The sequence below is a fragment of the Malaya genurostris genome, chromosome 2 (genome assembly GCF_030247185.1).
Source record: "Malaya genurostris strain Urasoe2022 chromosome 2, Malgen_1.1, whole genome shotgun sequence".
NCBI lineage: Eukaryota > Metazoa > Arthropoda > Insecta > Diptera > Culicidae > Malaya > Malaya genurostris.
In genome coordinates, this window is record NC_080571.1 from 280,813,016 (window position 1) to 280,828,826 (window position 15,811).

At 38.8% G+C, this 15,811-nt stretch overlaps 2 protein-coding genes across 22 annotated transcripts in view; both read left to right on the plus strand.

The window, feature by feature from the left end:
* The window catches only part of LOC131430278 (restin homolog), a 272,670-nt gene that overhangs the window by 173,184 nt on the left and 83,675 nt on the right, over positions 1-15,811 (plus strand). For 16 of the 20 annotated variants that reach the window (XM_058595111.1, XM_058595117.1, XM_058595118.1 and 13 more), the window contains 4 exons: positions 8-400; positions 474-642; positions 713-890; positions 1,277-1,333. In XM_058595111.1, the coding sequence (XP_058451094.1) occupies positions 8-400; positions 474-642; positions 713-890; positions 1,277-1,333 (797 nt within the window). The remainder of the gene's footprint in view (positions 1-7; positions 401-473; positions 643-712; positions 891-1,276; positions 1,334-15,811) is intronic. The other 4 variants (XM_058595119.1, XM_058595120.1, XM_058595131.1 and 1 more) reach the window with 1 other exon arrangement.
* On the plus strand, positions 2,424-12,511 carry LOC131430279 (aminopeptidase N-like). 2 transcript variants are annotated; one of them, XM_058595133.1, is made up of 3 exons: positions 2,424-2,819; positions 2,923-10,082; positions 10,136-12,511. In XM_058595133.1, the coding sequence occupies exons 2-3, from the start codon at positions 8,112-8,114 to the stop codon at positions 10,865-10,867; spliced, it is 2,703 nt and encodes a 900-aa protein (XP_058451116.1). In that variant the 5' UTR covers positions 2,424-2,819; positions 2,923-8,111; the 3' UTR covers positions 10,868-12,511. The 2 variants fall into 2 exon arrangements, with proteins under 2 accessions (XP_058451116.1, XP_058451117.1); XM_058595134.1 differs by lacking the exon at positions 2,424-2,819 and having other exon boundaries at positions 2,848-10,082.

Consider the following 15,811-nt stretch of genomic DNA (forward strand, 5'->3'; position numbering starts at 1 on the left):
CTTGCAGATCAAGGTATTGCCCTGACAACCGATACGGACAGCTTCATCATCGGGCAGCGAGTTTGGGTCGGTGGCCTTCGACCGGGACAGATTGCGTTCATCGGCGAGACACACTTCGCACCCGGTGACTGGGCCGGTGTGGTATTGGATGAACCCAACGGAAAGAACGATGGGTCGGTGGCTGGCAAACGGTACTTCCAGTGTGAACCCAAGAAGGGTGTGTTCTCCCGGCTGACACGACTGACACGCGAACCGATGTCCGGTGCTAGCGGCGGTTCCAGTGCCGGTGATACGTCGATGGATCAAAGCTTGAGGTCTCTGACTTCACCGTCACGATCCGGAGCGGTATCACCGACGCACAGTGTGTCCAGTTTCGCTTCCAAGTCACCGGCAATGGGCAGTAAGTTGGGGATAGTTTATCATTACGACTTGGCGGTATTGATGATTGTTCTTTTTTGTTTTGTACTTTGCAGAAGCAGCAACTTTGGCAGTTGGCGATCGTGTCATTGTATCTTCCGGATTTGGTTCTCGCCCTGGCATCTTGAAGTATCTCGGAGAAACCCAGTTTGCAAATGGCACCTGGTGTGGTATTCAGTTGGACGAAGCCAGTGGCAAAAATGATGGATCCGTTGATGGAGTCAAGTATGTGTTACATTAACGTCACGAAATAGAATGTCAAAAACTAATCTCGAACAAAAATTTCACTTTGCAGATACTTTGATTGCCCGGACAAATGTGGCATCTTTGTTCCGATTGCCAAGGTCACACTGTCGCCATCATCACGAAAAACGCGTCTGTCCCGGTCTGGCTCCAAGGAATCGTTGACATCCGTCGGAACAATGAGCTCTATTGCCACTACGGCCACATCCAGACTTCGTATGAGTGCACAGGTATCGCTGGAGGCTTGGTAGAAACCCTGACACAAAAATACGATCCCGTCCCGCGACACCCCATATCTGCATTGCATGATGATTCAGCCAAATCTTACGTGAAGCTTTTGCTTACGTTCTGCTAGGCTTTACCCAGAGTGCTATGCGCAGAATTTTTCTTGTTTTTGAATTCTCTTGTTTTTCAATCCCCATTCCTTTCCAACGAAGTTAATTCTTTCTGAACTTATGACCAAGAAATGTTGGAATAACAACACCGACAAAGTCGCAAAAAACGACGGATGAGCGCAGAAAGAGTTAATTAGTTGCAGTTTGTTTCCATTACCAATCCGTTAATAACGCTAACCACCTAACAAAACGTCCTCTCCTTGTAACCGTTTTGTTTGCAGAGAAAATCATCGGTCAACGCAGTGCCTTCAACGCCGAAAGCTTCATTCTCGCTCCAGGTAGGCACTGTTTCTCTGTACTGAACTTATTACTAAGTATGTATTTCAATATGGCGCAGTGCTTTGTAAGAGTGATAGCGATATGTTAAATTCTACTAAAACTCCACTAGCCCAACTAAAAGCGAGCAATGATTCGTTGAATGAATAAAGAGTTTTGTTATTTCCCAGTCCGGCTTGAATGGTTAATTTATATGTTATTATACTCAGCAGTTCAATGCTTCTCACTTATGATGTCACAAAGTAGCTCAGTTCGATGTTATTGAAGTGAAAAAGGTGTGTTGGATGTGACAGACATATTTTTTTTATTGCAAAAGGGTAAATTCGTCAATTCTTTTGTTGAAAATTCTTTATTTTATTAAAATTGATTTCTGGTCACGAATTATTGAAATTCTTTACGTTTGAAATGACAGATAAAATCATCTTAAACCCATAATTTTTTTTGCAAATGGAACTCGCTCTTCGGAAAATAGTTTACTCTACAATAAAATGAATCTAATCTTCAAAATGGTACCACAATGCTTTGGGCAGCAACTGGGAAAATTTTTGTTATTCGACAGATTTCAGTAAGTCATACAATCTAGATTTGAGTGAATCTGAAAAAAACCAGTAAACCTAGACAGATGTGATTGTTGCCCGGCGAAACGCGCCGTTTCAGGCCGTGAATCATCTATGAAAAATCTTAAATCTTCGAAGTGTGGGGAAAGGAAAAAGGCTGTCCCAAAAAGTAAACACGCACCTAATTTACTGCAAATAATACAAAAGTGTTTAATTTTTATTGGATTCAAAATTTTTAATAATATTCTCAGCATTTGCTATCTAGCGATTGTAGGCTAGCTGACGCAACTTCTTGCGAATGTTCTCCATTAAATTCAACACAGACAACAAGTTTGTCCCTTTTTAGTCTTTCGCATATACAGGGTGATTTTTTAAGAGCTTGAGAACTTTTTTAAACAATAAAACGCATAAAATTTGCAAAATCTCATCGGTTCTTTATTTTAAACGTTAGATTGGTACATGACATTTACTTTTTGAAGATAATTTCATTTAAATGTTGACCGCGGCTGCGTCTTAGGTGGTCCATTCGGAAAATCCGCTTTTTTATCGACAAATTTTGTTCAGCGATGAGGCTCATTTCTGGTTGAATGGCTACGTAAATAAGCAAAATTGCCGCATTTGGAGTGAAGAGCAACCAGAAGCCGTTCAAGAACTGCCCATGCATCCCGAAAAATGCACTGTTTGGTGTGGTTTGTACGCTGGTGGAATCATTGGACCGTATTTTTTCAAAGATGCTGTTGGACGCAACGTTACAGTGAATGGCGATCGCTATCGTTCGATGCTAACAAACTTTTTGTTGCCAAAAATGGAAGAACTGAACTTGGTTGACATGTGGTTTCAACAAGATGGCGCTACATGCCACACAGCTCGCGATTCTATGGCCATTTTGAGGGAAAACTTCGGAGAACAATTCATCTCAAGAAATGGACCGGTAAGTTGGCCACCAAGATCATGCGATTTGACGCCTTTAGACTATTTTTTGTGGGGCTACGTCAAGTCTAAAGTCTACAGAAATAAGCCAGTAACTATTCCAGCTTTGGAAGACAACATTTCCGAAGAAATTCGGGCTATTCCGGCCGAAATGCTCGAAAAAGTTGCCCAAAATTGGACTTTCCGAATGGACCACCTAAGACGCAGCCGCGGTCAACATTTAAATGAAATTATCTTCAAAAAGTAAATGTCATGTACCAATCTAACGTTTAAAATAAAGAACCGATGAGATTTTGCAAATTTTATGCGTTTTATTGTTTAAAAAAGTTCTCAAGCTCTTAAAAAATCACCCTTTAGAAAGGTTGTGCAATCACTGTAAAAACCGACTTTTGAACCGAGGCCCGAAAGGCCGAGTGTCATATACCGTTCAACTCAATTGGTTAATTACGCAAAATGTCTGTATGTGTGTGCATGTTACATTTTCGTGCACCCAATTTTCTCAGAGACTGCTGCAAACTTTGATTCAAATGAAAGGTTTTAAAGTCTCATACAATGCTCTTGCATTTTTTTTCGAATCCCTCTTCCGGTTCCGGAGTTACATCACTATGTGAAGAAAATGAAAATATTTACACTTACTTTTCTCGAAGAAGGGTCAGGGTCATTTCCCCGAAAGCTGTTTCGTCGAATGCCATTTCGCCGAATTGTACACCTGTCACAATATTGTTATTAGAATTGATTTAAAGTAAAGATAAACGAAAGATGATAGCGCTTACGCTTGTTTTGTTGACCTACAATTGTACTACTGAAATATCTCATATTTAAAAAAAAGGGATAAATTCTTTTCCCCGTGTTTCATACTCTAGGAATCCTACCCTATCAATTAAATTGTTTAGATTGTTTCATGATGCTCAGAATGGAATTTCCAAGAAAACATGTCGACTTTATTAGCTACTAAACATTCACCACATCATTTTTATCGCCGCTTCGGACGACGGGTCGGCGGCTAATTCAGCTGGCGTCGTCTTAGTTGCGGTTATGTGGCTGCGCCCATGAATTCTCTTGGAGAGATAAAACAAATAAATGTTTTGGATAAATAGCCAGAATTCGTTGTTTTTTTTTATAAATAATCAATGTTTCCTTTTCTGCTAATTTTGCTTTTCGGCGAAACGACTTTCGGCGAATTAATCCATTCGACGAAACGACTATCGGCGAAATAGCTTTCGGCGGAATGACCCACTTTCCTCGGAGATGGCTGAACCGACGTTAACAAACTTAGATTCAAATGGAAGGTCTTGTAGTCCCATACAAAACTCCTGCATTTTATTTGAATACGACTTCCAATCCCGAAATTGCAGGGTGATTAGCAAAAAAAAATACAATTTCAAAATACTAAGTCACTTTCCTCAGAGATGGTTCAAATGAGCGGTCTTATGGTCTCATACAAAACTTCTTAGTTTCATCCGGATCCGATTTCTGGTTCCGGAGTTACAGGGAATTACAGAATGATAAAAGTTCAATACCGTCGTTCAGAGCGGTCAAGTAAAATACATAAAGTATCAAAAACTATTTCAGCCGGTAGTCAATAGAAAGCTAAAGGAACCGATTCCGGCTATCCTGGTTCCCGCTTTCCGATCCCAGAAACACCGGAAATAATGTTCATATACCTACTCCAAATATGAACTCTCTCACTTTTTTCGAAAATGGCTTGACTGATTTTCAAAAATGTGGATCCAAGTGGAAGGTCTTATGATCCCATGAAAAATTCCTGAATTCCATCCAGGTCCGGCGGCGGCGAAGCAAAAATTAAAAAAAAAATCCAAACAAATCTCAACATTATTCCTATCGATGGTCAGTTTGAGCAGAAGGCCAAATAAAGTGGGTCCGACTATTTTGGTTTCCGATTCCAGAAGCACTGGAAATAGTGGAACTGTGTTATTTTGCTAGTTGATGCAGAAACAAACTTTTTTGTTTTCTCACAAGAAACAAAGGAAATTATTTGAAGAATACCATATCGTTATATGTGAGAATATGAGAGTCATGAGAAAGGAATCATCACACCACTAGGAGGATTAAATTAAGGTTTTCCCATCTTTGTCAAACTATTGAATATTCTTCAACAGGCCGAATTAGCAGACAATTTAGTGAGATCATGTCGTTTGAAACGAAAGTAACATACTTGGCGGTATACCATTCCAGCTTTGATTTCGCGCAATGGCAAGATGCAAGATCTAGCCAGAAGATAGTAGGTTCCTTGTGGCTTAGAATCATGGGTCGACTTTTTGTAAACTGTCCTTGATGTACCACAACTACAAATAGCTTGCCAAACCGCAGCTTTCTATCAAATTTTTCACCTTGAAACAATATCTCGGACTGGTTCAATACTTACCCTTTTCGCACCGTATGATTTCGAAGTCCTGGTTCGAATTCCAGGTAGATTTCGATACAATATTATACAATTATACAATTCCTGATCGCCTGATCGAAGCTTCTTGTTTCGTAGTGCATCTCGGCTGCTAGTGATTCTTGTTGGTCCGAAGATGCAAACGCTATAGAGCACAAAAAACGTTTCACTTCGAAGTGGAAATTTTTTTGACACATTTCGAATTTAATCGTTAATAATCGAAATAATCTCCTTCGTTTGGTACATCGATAAAGATATTGCACTTCGGCGGAAAATCAAAAAGTGGTTTTCAGAAAACAGAAATTTCACGTCTGATTAGCGGTATGTTGAACTGCTAGGTGGCATAACAGTTCAACACAAACTGTTATGCACTGATGAGGCAAAGCCGAATCGTTAACAAAATTAAACATGGCTATGTGCCCTGAGAGCATAAAATACGGCTAGCTCATGAGATATGTGTTCCATGATTTAACATTGGTGATTTTATTGGGAGAAACGAGGAACGTGGAAAATATTTGAACCCACCGAATTGCAGACACTCTTGGTCGAAGATGACAACACAAACAACCAGAAAAATGGCTGAGACATTATATCTATCACAACCTGCCTCCTCCGACTGCTTGAGTGCCATGAGAGAATATCATAAGATAGGAAAATTGGTACCAAAGACCAAAGGGTGTTTGGAAAATCATGATCAGAAAAGTTAATTTCATTATTACTCGTGAAAAAATCAGTTCAGAAGATTTTCTAAAAAAAATCAGTGACTGAAAAAATCACTTCCGAAATTTCCATCATGAAACAAGTATCCACCAAAACCTGAACCTTGTAGTTTTCAAGTGATTTTTTTGTGTCAGCGAACCCACAGAAATGTCGCCAAAGAAATAATCGAAAATGAGAGGAGTCTCCGATGATATTTCGATGAAGAATTTTCACTACGCTTCGGTTCGATATCGAAGTGATTTGTGCAAGATTTAATTATTATATTTTCATCAATAAAAATATTTCTACTGAATACATTCGCAACTGAAAAATAATGACTGCTATATTTCCGATGCATGGGGAGTGCAATATTTTCTGCCACATTCCAAATAGTAATTATAGTGACGAAAGGTTATTTTAATTCCAGCTGGTTGTTTATGCTTAACAATTTAGATTTAACCCAATAAAACGCTATTTACCATGAATTTGGTTTATAGAAGTAACAGGAGCGCATCCTTGTAAGCATGTCTCGAATGCACAGTAGACGCGCTCCTGTTACTTCAGTATAGGGTTTTCAAGCTAAATTGTCTAATATTTTTTAATCAGATGCGTAGCAGCTTTGTGATTGTTTGTATCATCATTAAAACTATTATTAATTACTGCACTTGCTGCTTCTATTGATGATATTACTTCACCATGACTGTATTGCCGGATAAATTTCGAATACATCACCACTATTGATCCATTTATCAATCACCCCACGCGCATTGAACACTTTCAGAAAGGTTCAGTTTTTGTGCATCGGCGAATTTATTCATCATGTATTCTGCAAAGAGGCTATAAAAAATCATGTCCCAAAAATCTCCTGTTCGAGGATCAAATCCGATATATTGCACGTGCGAACTTTTTCTTAAATATCACCGAGCAGAATATTCGCTACTGAACGTTCCACAACTGATTTTTTGCCAAATGGAATCAGTTTCAGTGAGAATCGCATTTGCTAAAAATCAATGCTGAACTTTTCTGCAGTGAGTTGTCTGATCGATGATATTTTTTGTCTGAAAATCTCTTCTGAAAAATCTCATTCGCGATTTTCGAAATTTCGAATTTTTCCCAACACTATCAAAGACAAGAAGAAAACTGTCAAACCATTTGTGAAATGCTACTGAAGTGCTACAGAAAGGTATTATGTTTGCATCGGAATGTGGCCGACAATCAAAAGTGGATCTGTTTTAGGAATTCTTATCGCAAAAAAATATGGGTTAGTACAGATACAGGCATCAGAATTGATTGCAAAACCAAGAAGTAAATATTCTACGTCTGGTGGGATCAGCATGGTGTTATCTTTTATGGGCTGCTGAAACCGAATGAAACATTTAATACGCTACAAACAACAAACGATCGATTTGAAGTGATGGATTTAGTTAAAATGACCAGAATATGGGTCCAGATAGAGGAAAGTGATACTTCTTCATGACAATTCTCTGTCTCATACTTCGCAACCGGTCCGGTAGCAGGTAAAGGAGTTCGGATGCGAAGTACTATCGCATACGCCTTACTCGCCCGACCTAGCCCCTTTAGACTATCTCCTAAAAAAATGGGTCGATTCCTTTTTCGAATCAAAAGGTAATCTAGAAAGAAGGGAAAATGTGTACCTATAAGGATAACCAATCCTTTCAAATAAACGTTTGGTTTTTTGTTTTTCATCATTCATTTGAATGCATTTCTTGACCAGGCTTAGCAATCACTATTTTAAGAAGAGTAAATACACTTTGTGAATGAAATCTTGATTAGATTAAGCAATCATTACTGTCACAAGATATGTAATGAGTAGGGTAACAGAGGTATTTTGGCCCACTTTAGGATTGATGTTTTTATATCTTTAAAAAACTCTTCCGCAATAGGTAATTTAATGTGATTAGCTTCAAATTGATGCAACATGGGTCGATTAAATCCATACAGTTTGTTAGGTGGGCCAAAATATATGAAGTGGCCAAAATACCTCTGTTACCGTAGTAGTACGCTACTAGTCCTCTGTAATCTACAGTTATTATTTCGCGGCTAATTCTAGTTTTCAGTGCGAATCATCTTATCAGTTTGTTTCTTACCATGTTCATTACGTTTCATAATCAAATGCGTACCGTACCAGGAGTTAAATAAATGCATCAGTTCTGATTCAAGATTCAGTCGACAATGTTGGCATTACTTATACTGCTTGGGGTGCTGGTGTTTCGTGCTATCACAGAACAAGTGCTTTCAGAAGATTGCGAGCTTTCAAAACGTTTATCAAATGATGCAATTCCGACACATTATAATATTCAAATTCGAATAGAAAATCTCTCCGGAAAAGATAGTTACGAAGGATTAGTGGAAATCTATATTGAAATCCTAAACGCCACCAACGAAATTGTTCTTCATTCTACCAATCATAGCATCCGAAAAATTCGGTTGTTTCATCAAAATAGTGATACGAATTTCACGGAGCTCGATCAGCCGACAAAAAAGTTGGAAGACCTGTATGACCTTTTAATTCTGACTTCTAATCAACCGCTCGGAAGCGGTAACTATTTGCTGCATATCAGTTTCGAAGGAACAGTGACTGATGTACCCGAAGGAATATTTACTCGATTTTATACTGACCGAGAAGGTCGACGAAGATCCTACACAGCGGTACATTGCGAACCAATGAACGCACGGAAGATTTTCCCTTGTTTCGATGAGCCGGGCTTCAAAGCGTCCTTCAATGTATCCATTATTCATCATCAAAATTACAGTGCTGCGACGAACATGCCTTTGATATCTGCATTACCCTACGATCAGCATTACGTCAAGTCTTCCTTTCAACAAACACCAAGAATGTCAACCTACCTACTGTCATTTGTCGTATCGGATTTCATTCGGGAAACGTTCGGTGAACAATCGATACTGGCATCCGTTGATGTTCTCAATGGCACTGAATTTGCAAAACGTATTGCCAACGACATAATGATCGCGTTGGACACACACTTCCGACTGCCGTACAAAAAGTACATGCCGCAAATAACACATCTGATCATTCCGAACCTCACATCCCATTGGTATGCGTCGGAGAATTGGGGCCTGATATCCTATCGGGAGGATTGTATTTTGTTTGATTCAACACGACAAGACTTGAAGCAACGTACAGTAATTCTAGAGTGTATCGCTCACGAATTGGCACATCAATGGTTCGGTAACCTGGTAACTCCGGTGTGGTGGGATCACCTATGGATCAAGGAAGGATTGGCTACCCTATACGGATTCTATGCTCTACATCTGGCATATCCCACCGAGGGATTCATGGATTTGGTCACTGCGAAAGTGCTTCAGGTGGGTTTGAGGGATTCCAGCGACAGGAAACCGATTGCACGGAGCTGTGCTTCAAAGGAAGCCTCAGAGAAACCGGATGTGATATCCGTTTATCACAAATCGGCCAGTGTGTTCAACATGTTTCGTGTGATCATGGGCGATGATCGATGGCGTCAGTTTATGATCAATTTTCTACGCAACCGAGCATTGGAGTCGATTACACCCGAAGATTTGTACGCAGAGATAGAGCTAGTTGCCGGTGGAGAAAATTTGTTTCCTGCAGGAATGACCGTTAAAGAAGTGTTCGATTCGTGGATATCCAACGCTGGAACTCCGGTGATCACAGTTCATCGCTTATATAACAACAGAAAAATGATAATTTCCCAGACTCGAATGCAATCTTGCCCTGAAAACAGTTCAAATTGGATCATTCCGTATAGTTATGTCTGCACAAACTCTACATCTCACGACGACACTGTCCAGTGGTTAACGACGCTGGCTGAATTAGTTAATGTAGATGCTTCTGAAAAGGAATGGATTGTACTGAATAAGCAACAATTCGGCACTTATCGAGTAAATTATGATGAGCAAAACTGGCGGTTGATTATTGAGGCACTTCGGAGGAACGTTTCCTGCATTCCTCGTCTCAATCGAGTACAGCTTCTGGACGATGCGTTCAATCTATTTGAAGATGATAAACTAGATGCTGCAGTTCTTCTAGAACTGACAACGTTTCTTCGACATGAGCTGGATCCTCTGGTTTGGAGTACAGCGCAACAAATTCTCGATTATTTATATGCCGAATTTGTAGGAACGACATATATCGGTCATCTAAAGGTAAAGTATCCCAAAAATGATGAAGCACATAGATTCTAATTTTCTTTTTAAAGGCATTCTTCCGATATCTGGTAGAACCTATCTATCAAAGATTGTCTACAAAACCGGACATTCTGACATTGAACTTGTCAGCCAAAAAGTGGATAGTCAAAATATCATGCTCCTACGGTAACGAAGAATGCCATGATCGGGCTCGTATGGCCTTCAAACGGGTTGTCCAAACGAACACCCCGGTTAGTCGGAGCGATTACACGTTTGTTTATTGTTTCGGGCAGCAAAATTCCACTGACTTCGAGTTCGATTGGCTGCTGAGACAATTGCTGTCTATCAAAGATCACCAGGATCGACATACCCTACTAACCGTAACGGCCTGTACCAACCGTGTCGATCGGCTCTGGAGGCTAATAGATACTGTGCAAGTCGAAAGCATGGATGACGAAGAACAATGGCGAGACTCATTCGATAGTATTGTTACGGGAATTGAATTTGGATTGATCAACGGTCAATTCGCGGTCCTGGTTGAGCTACTGAGTAGTGGAACAATGTTGTTGAACCAGTTAGGAGTAAAATTGGTAAAAATGTTGGTTTCGTCTGTCACACACTTAGCAGTAACCGAAATCGAACGAAACGCTCTGGTACAATCACTGGGTAGTATGGATAGGAAGCATACAAACTTTACGGAAGACGTTGTCAGATCACTTTTTTTGAAGAATGATAACGATAAGAAAACAACAAAGTTCTTATCGATGGTTGCTTTTCTAGAGAGCTTTATCAGCGAATTATAATTAGATGAAAAGTAGTCATTTCTAAATAGTCGGATTAGCTATAAGTTACTTAGAATCTACTTCATTTTGATGAATAGTAATCACGAATTTCAAATGGGTATCAGTTCTACATATATAAATCAAAATGGATTAATATTAAAAGTGATCATTAGTATAAATAAATTAAAAATGAGTATCAATGCTTGACAAAGTTCATTTCGTACTTCGTAACTTCGACTTTTTTTTTATTGAAAGCCGAATTATCACCGAATCTCAAAGATAAATAGAAAATTGAATAATTTGATTGAACGCAGAAGTGTTCACAAAAACAAGTTAAACACAGTTTGCTGACTTTCCACCCTAAGCTTCCAGGTGAGTTTCAAAGCTATAAAGACTAATCTCATAAACTCTCATTTCCGGAACCGAATAACCGATCCAAAAAACGCTCCATTCCTCATTATAATATGATTTCTTTAAGGCAAGGTTCCTCAAAAAATCAAATTTTTAGTAAAAATTATATATTATACTCTTAGAAATGATATAGAATTAGTCCCGAGGGTACACGAGACCGAGAAGTTGGTATTAAAAAGGGGGGACGTTGCACGCCCAGGCACGATTAGTCGCGAATAAAAACTTTGCTCGGCTTTTTCTCGAAACCACGTTTTTTCAGCTAGGTGTCACTCGTTTTCCAAAACTATTGCACGTATTAAGATGAACCAAGCGGAATTTTACTCTCGAAAATTGAAAAATGCCCGTTATTTCGTGTTCGTCAATTTTTCATTCTAGTTTCGAACATAGCCAATTCGATACAGAATATGAAACTGTTTTGCTTTTTGCTCTCCGATGATTGGTTACCATAGGTCGTGAGACTAACGATTTTATTCATGCAATACAATCATTCCAACGCATATCTAACTTTCCGATGCCGTGCTTGTAGATGAATTTGTCTTTTGCATCAAAACAGGCTTAATATTCAGCAATTGCTTCTTCATTTGAGTTTAATTTCTTATTTCTTTCTTCATTTATTTTCATCAAGAAGCAATGTTGAATTAACACACGAAATTGTTTTCAATTCGTTGTTTTGGAAATGACAAAAGTAACTAACAGATCTAAATGTCATGCAATTTCACTCATGGTCTTTTGAAAGTTGAGACTTCATAATCGTCATATGGATTACACAATGATAGCGCTATCTGTAATCGATGATTCCTTAAGTTTGAAAAGTCTATAGATGGTTCGTTAACAGTGATTTTATTAAAACTTCAAAGTTACAGCATTAGACGGTGTTACATTTTCCTCAGTTCGAACGAAATCTTGAGCCTTTCTCTTGATGAAACTCATCCACGCCTGCACAGCGGAGTCAGTGCATTTTTTCGTTTTGCCCACATTTGGTGGATGCCTGTGACTGTCACGCCGCATTGTCGAAGACGCTGTTATAAAATTGTGCAATATTTTTCGATTAGTCGAAAGTCCGGGCTCTTCGGTGGATTTAGCTTGGGGACAAAATCGATCTTGTTTGGCAGTATACCTCTCCAAAACTACCTTAAAGTGGTAGCAGCTGGCCAAATCAAGCCAAAAGAAGAATTTGTCCTTATGCTTGCGGATGAACTGCAACCAGAAAAAAGCGATAGTAACTTGAATAGCAAACATTATTTTATTATTGAAATGGGAAAAATAATGCTTCAATTTAGTTTAATAACTTGTTTTGCTATTATTCCCAAACTTAGAGATAATATAATTCATGTAATGTAGCAATGTATTTCATAATATTTTCAAAAATTTGGATAAATTTTAGAGAAATTTTAGAAATTCTCAGTGAATTTAGTCAAAACTCAAGATAAACTCAATTTTTTGTGATATTCATTAAATTTTTGGATTATAAAATGTACAAACCTAGTAAAATAGCCATTCATCGTTTCATTCTATTGTGCCATTCATTTGGTAAGCATCAAATATCAATCATGTTGTCCCACATATAATTCAAATACATTTTAAGTTTAGTCACTGTATTGTATATTTCAATAATACTGTGCTATTGTTTTGGTGTTGGAAATACCTCAATTACTCTGCTCATGCGGGTAACAAATTCTGAGTATTCTGTTTAGCTATTTTAGTTCTTAACTCAACCTCAAGAATATCTCTTTAAACTCTTTGGGTAGTCGGAAACAAGGGCATAATAAGGCATGGGTTAACTATATTCTTCTGATCGGGAATACACGCTTTTCCGGAATTCTTCGATGTAAACTTTGAATGTCATCGTCGAGAATGTTCCGATGAATGGTTCCGTTTTCGGACCACACATTTGCAAATCGCTTACCAAACCATGGCCTTATTCGCAAGCTTGTCAGCAAACACTAGCTTGAGTCCTCCTGGCACAATTTTCGTCCAGTCACGATGTTAAACTTTTAAGCTGCTTAAAATCAAGTTCGACGTATGCTTCGTCATCGATCAAAGTGCAGCCCTTGTGTATCATCGAAAGACGGTTGTACAAGAGTTGTAGTTGTAAGAGTTAAGTTGTATCGCATCTCAATACCTTGCTGCGTATCTGACGTCCCCTGTTCCATTTTGACGTAGGACTAAGTTACTATGCTCATCTGTGTGCATTTTCAAAATTTCACAACACGAAAGTCTAACGAATTTCCTCCAGATTTGATATCTTAATAACTTTTTTCCTGTTTGAGTACTTTCTCTCATTCTTTCGCTAAACGAATGGAATGTGTAAGATTGTTGTTAACACTATGTTTATTACGTAAACATTATTTAAATAGTTAAACAAATAGGTCCAAAAAGGAAACATAAAAGTCAACCGATCTATAAATAGACCCTGTTGCACGTTTGCTAGATTCAGTTTATGAAAATCCATGACAGAGGAGACACATCAAGTGCGCAGACCGCCATCTACGTCAAGACAGTGAAACTACACCCGGCATTATTCAACTGGTGCTTCAGTCAATGGCGAATATGAGGTTCCGTTACTCAAGTCTAAACGCAGAAAAAACATCAACTAGTTCTTCTGTGAGCATATCTGCTGTTGGACATTCGCAGTGTGCGTTTCGCTTCAAACAAGAGTGATTGTATCATCCAGCTTCTGATCGTTTGCATTGAAGGAAAACGAAAATGAAAAGTGGACAACGATCAGCCGTTATAATGGCTCTGCATGTCTTCTAAAGAACTATCAAGATTGCTTCTATACAAATCGAAAGTAAAAATCATCAATTTAGTGTGAATCTAGAATAATTTGATTAGCTTTGTGCACTTTTCGCTGTACGAAACTCGCACCATACGAGTGCAAATAATGCTAGCATTTGACTTCATCGCATTCGAGTAAAATGTTCCGAACAGTGTTTAATATCGTAGAGAATTCCACAGTTTGGTCCTTCTAAAGGCCAAAAATGAATCCCGCACAGCATTTTGATCGTTTTTTTCTTCACTCAAATATTAAGATGTATGAAATATTAAAACATATGAAGAATTGTACGACTTGTGGTACGATCATATAGGCTCAAACTTGCAAATGATTTGGGATGGCGCCCTACTTCCTGGAATACAAACTTGATCATCCGTAACCAAATAGTATTTTCCAAGGACTCCAAAGCCACTAACGGTCCTTTTCAGGACCCCAAAAATAACATAAAGAACTTATTTATAAAACTCTCTTAAATTGCCGCACTACTTCCCAGAATACAAACACAATTTTTGGAAACCAAATTGTCCTTTTCAGCACTACAATATCATAAACGGTCAAAAGGTATCAAATTAATTATTATCTATTCACATCTCGAATGCAGTCCTACGTCAATCTCGCGGTTATGTCTCTGGCATTACCTACTCCTAGTTTTTTTGTAGGTCCGCTGATTCCTTTTCACACTCAGGAGCAAATGCATCTTGACATAAAACGTGTGCATTTACTTCAATGCAATAAGACAAATAATGTTGTTTACATCTAGTTTTATAAAGAGTTGGATGCAATTCAATTCGCAAAAGACAATGACAGTGTGCACTATGTGGAGCACGAAACCCTTAAGTACAACATACATAGTATATATGGAAGATAGTGCTATAGAAGTGCGTGTGCATGATCTTCACTCAAGCGTCATCGATCCTTATATTCGTAAAACTATGTCCCAATACGGAGAGATTCTGTCTATCGAAAAAGAAAAGTGGAAGAACTTTTTCCATGGTATTCTAAATGGCGTACGTTTGTTACACATGTGCTTGAAGATGCCTATACCTTCTCATGTGGTTTTCGGTCAGGATACAAGAATCCCGTGCGAATCACTTGTTACCTATGACAACCAGATGGCCACATGTCAATATTGCCAAAAAGCTGTTCACTACGGTAAGCCATGTGATAAACTGGAAAAGGAGACAACTACACCAAAGGAGAACGGTGCTTCCTTTACACCAACCCCAAGCGACCCCAGTACACCTGTGACAGTCTCCAATAACAATGAAGCATCTTCTTCAATGAACAAAGAACAAAGTACACCAGCTGCAACAACTTATCCTCCAAACAACCAGCAATGCAACCAATGTACAACAAGGTGCATCTACAGTAACTAGCAGCGAACTCAAGACTGCGAGCAATACCACCGATGCGGCAATGGATGACGAGACGAGCCACGAACAAAGTGCCCCTCAATCCTCGCAGGAGGAAAATGGTAGCTCCTCTCCCCCTAGAAAAAGAGTGACAACGAGATCCAACACAAAAAAAAAATTAAAAAATCGGTTCAATCATCCACGTAAAGCTTGTAGGCAAAAAGGCCTGAATAAAAATGTCTTTTAAATAAAACTTTCGTGCATACTTTCAAGCACCGGCAAGTTATGAAGTCGTTCAAGGTCTAAACTGTACCGACTTGTAATGATAAACAGAATGAGATGGCTAAAACCCGGGCTCGCGAGCTGTATCTCGAATATTTGACGAGATTTTCTTGCGTGATAATGGACGATGAAACGTATGTGCTG

Bases quoted from the DNA above. Each gene is read 5' to 3' on its own strand.
- LOC131430279 (XM_058595133.1), top strand. From the start codon at position 8,112: ATGTTGGCATTACTTATACTGCTTGGGGTGCTGGTGTTTCGTGCTATC. The intron at 10,083-10,135 runs GTAAAGTATCCC...TTCTTTTTAAAG, and splicing joins CATATATCGGTCATCTAAAG to GCATTCTTCCGATATCTGGT.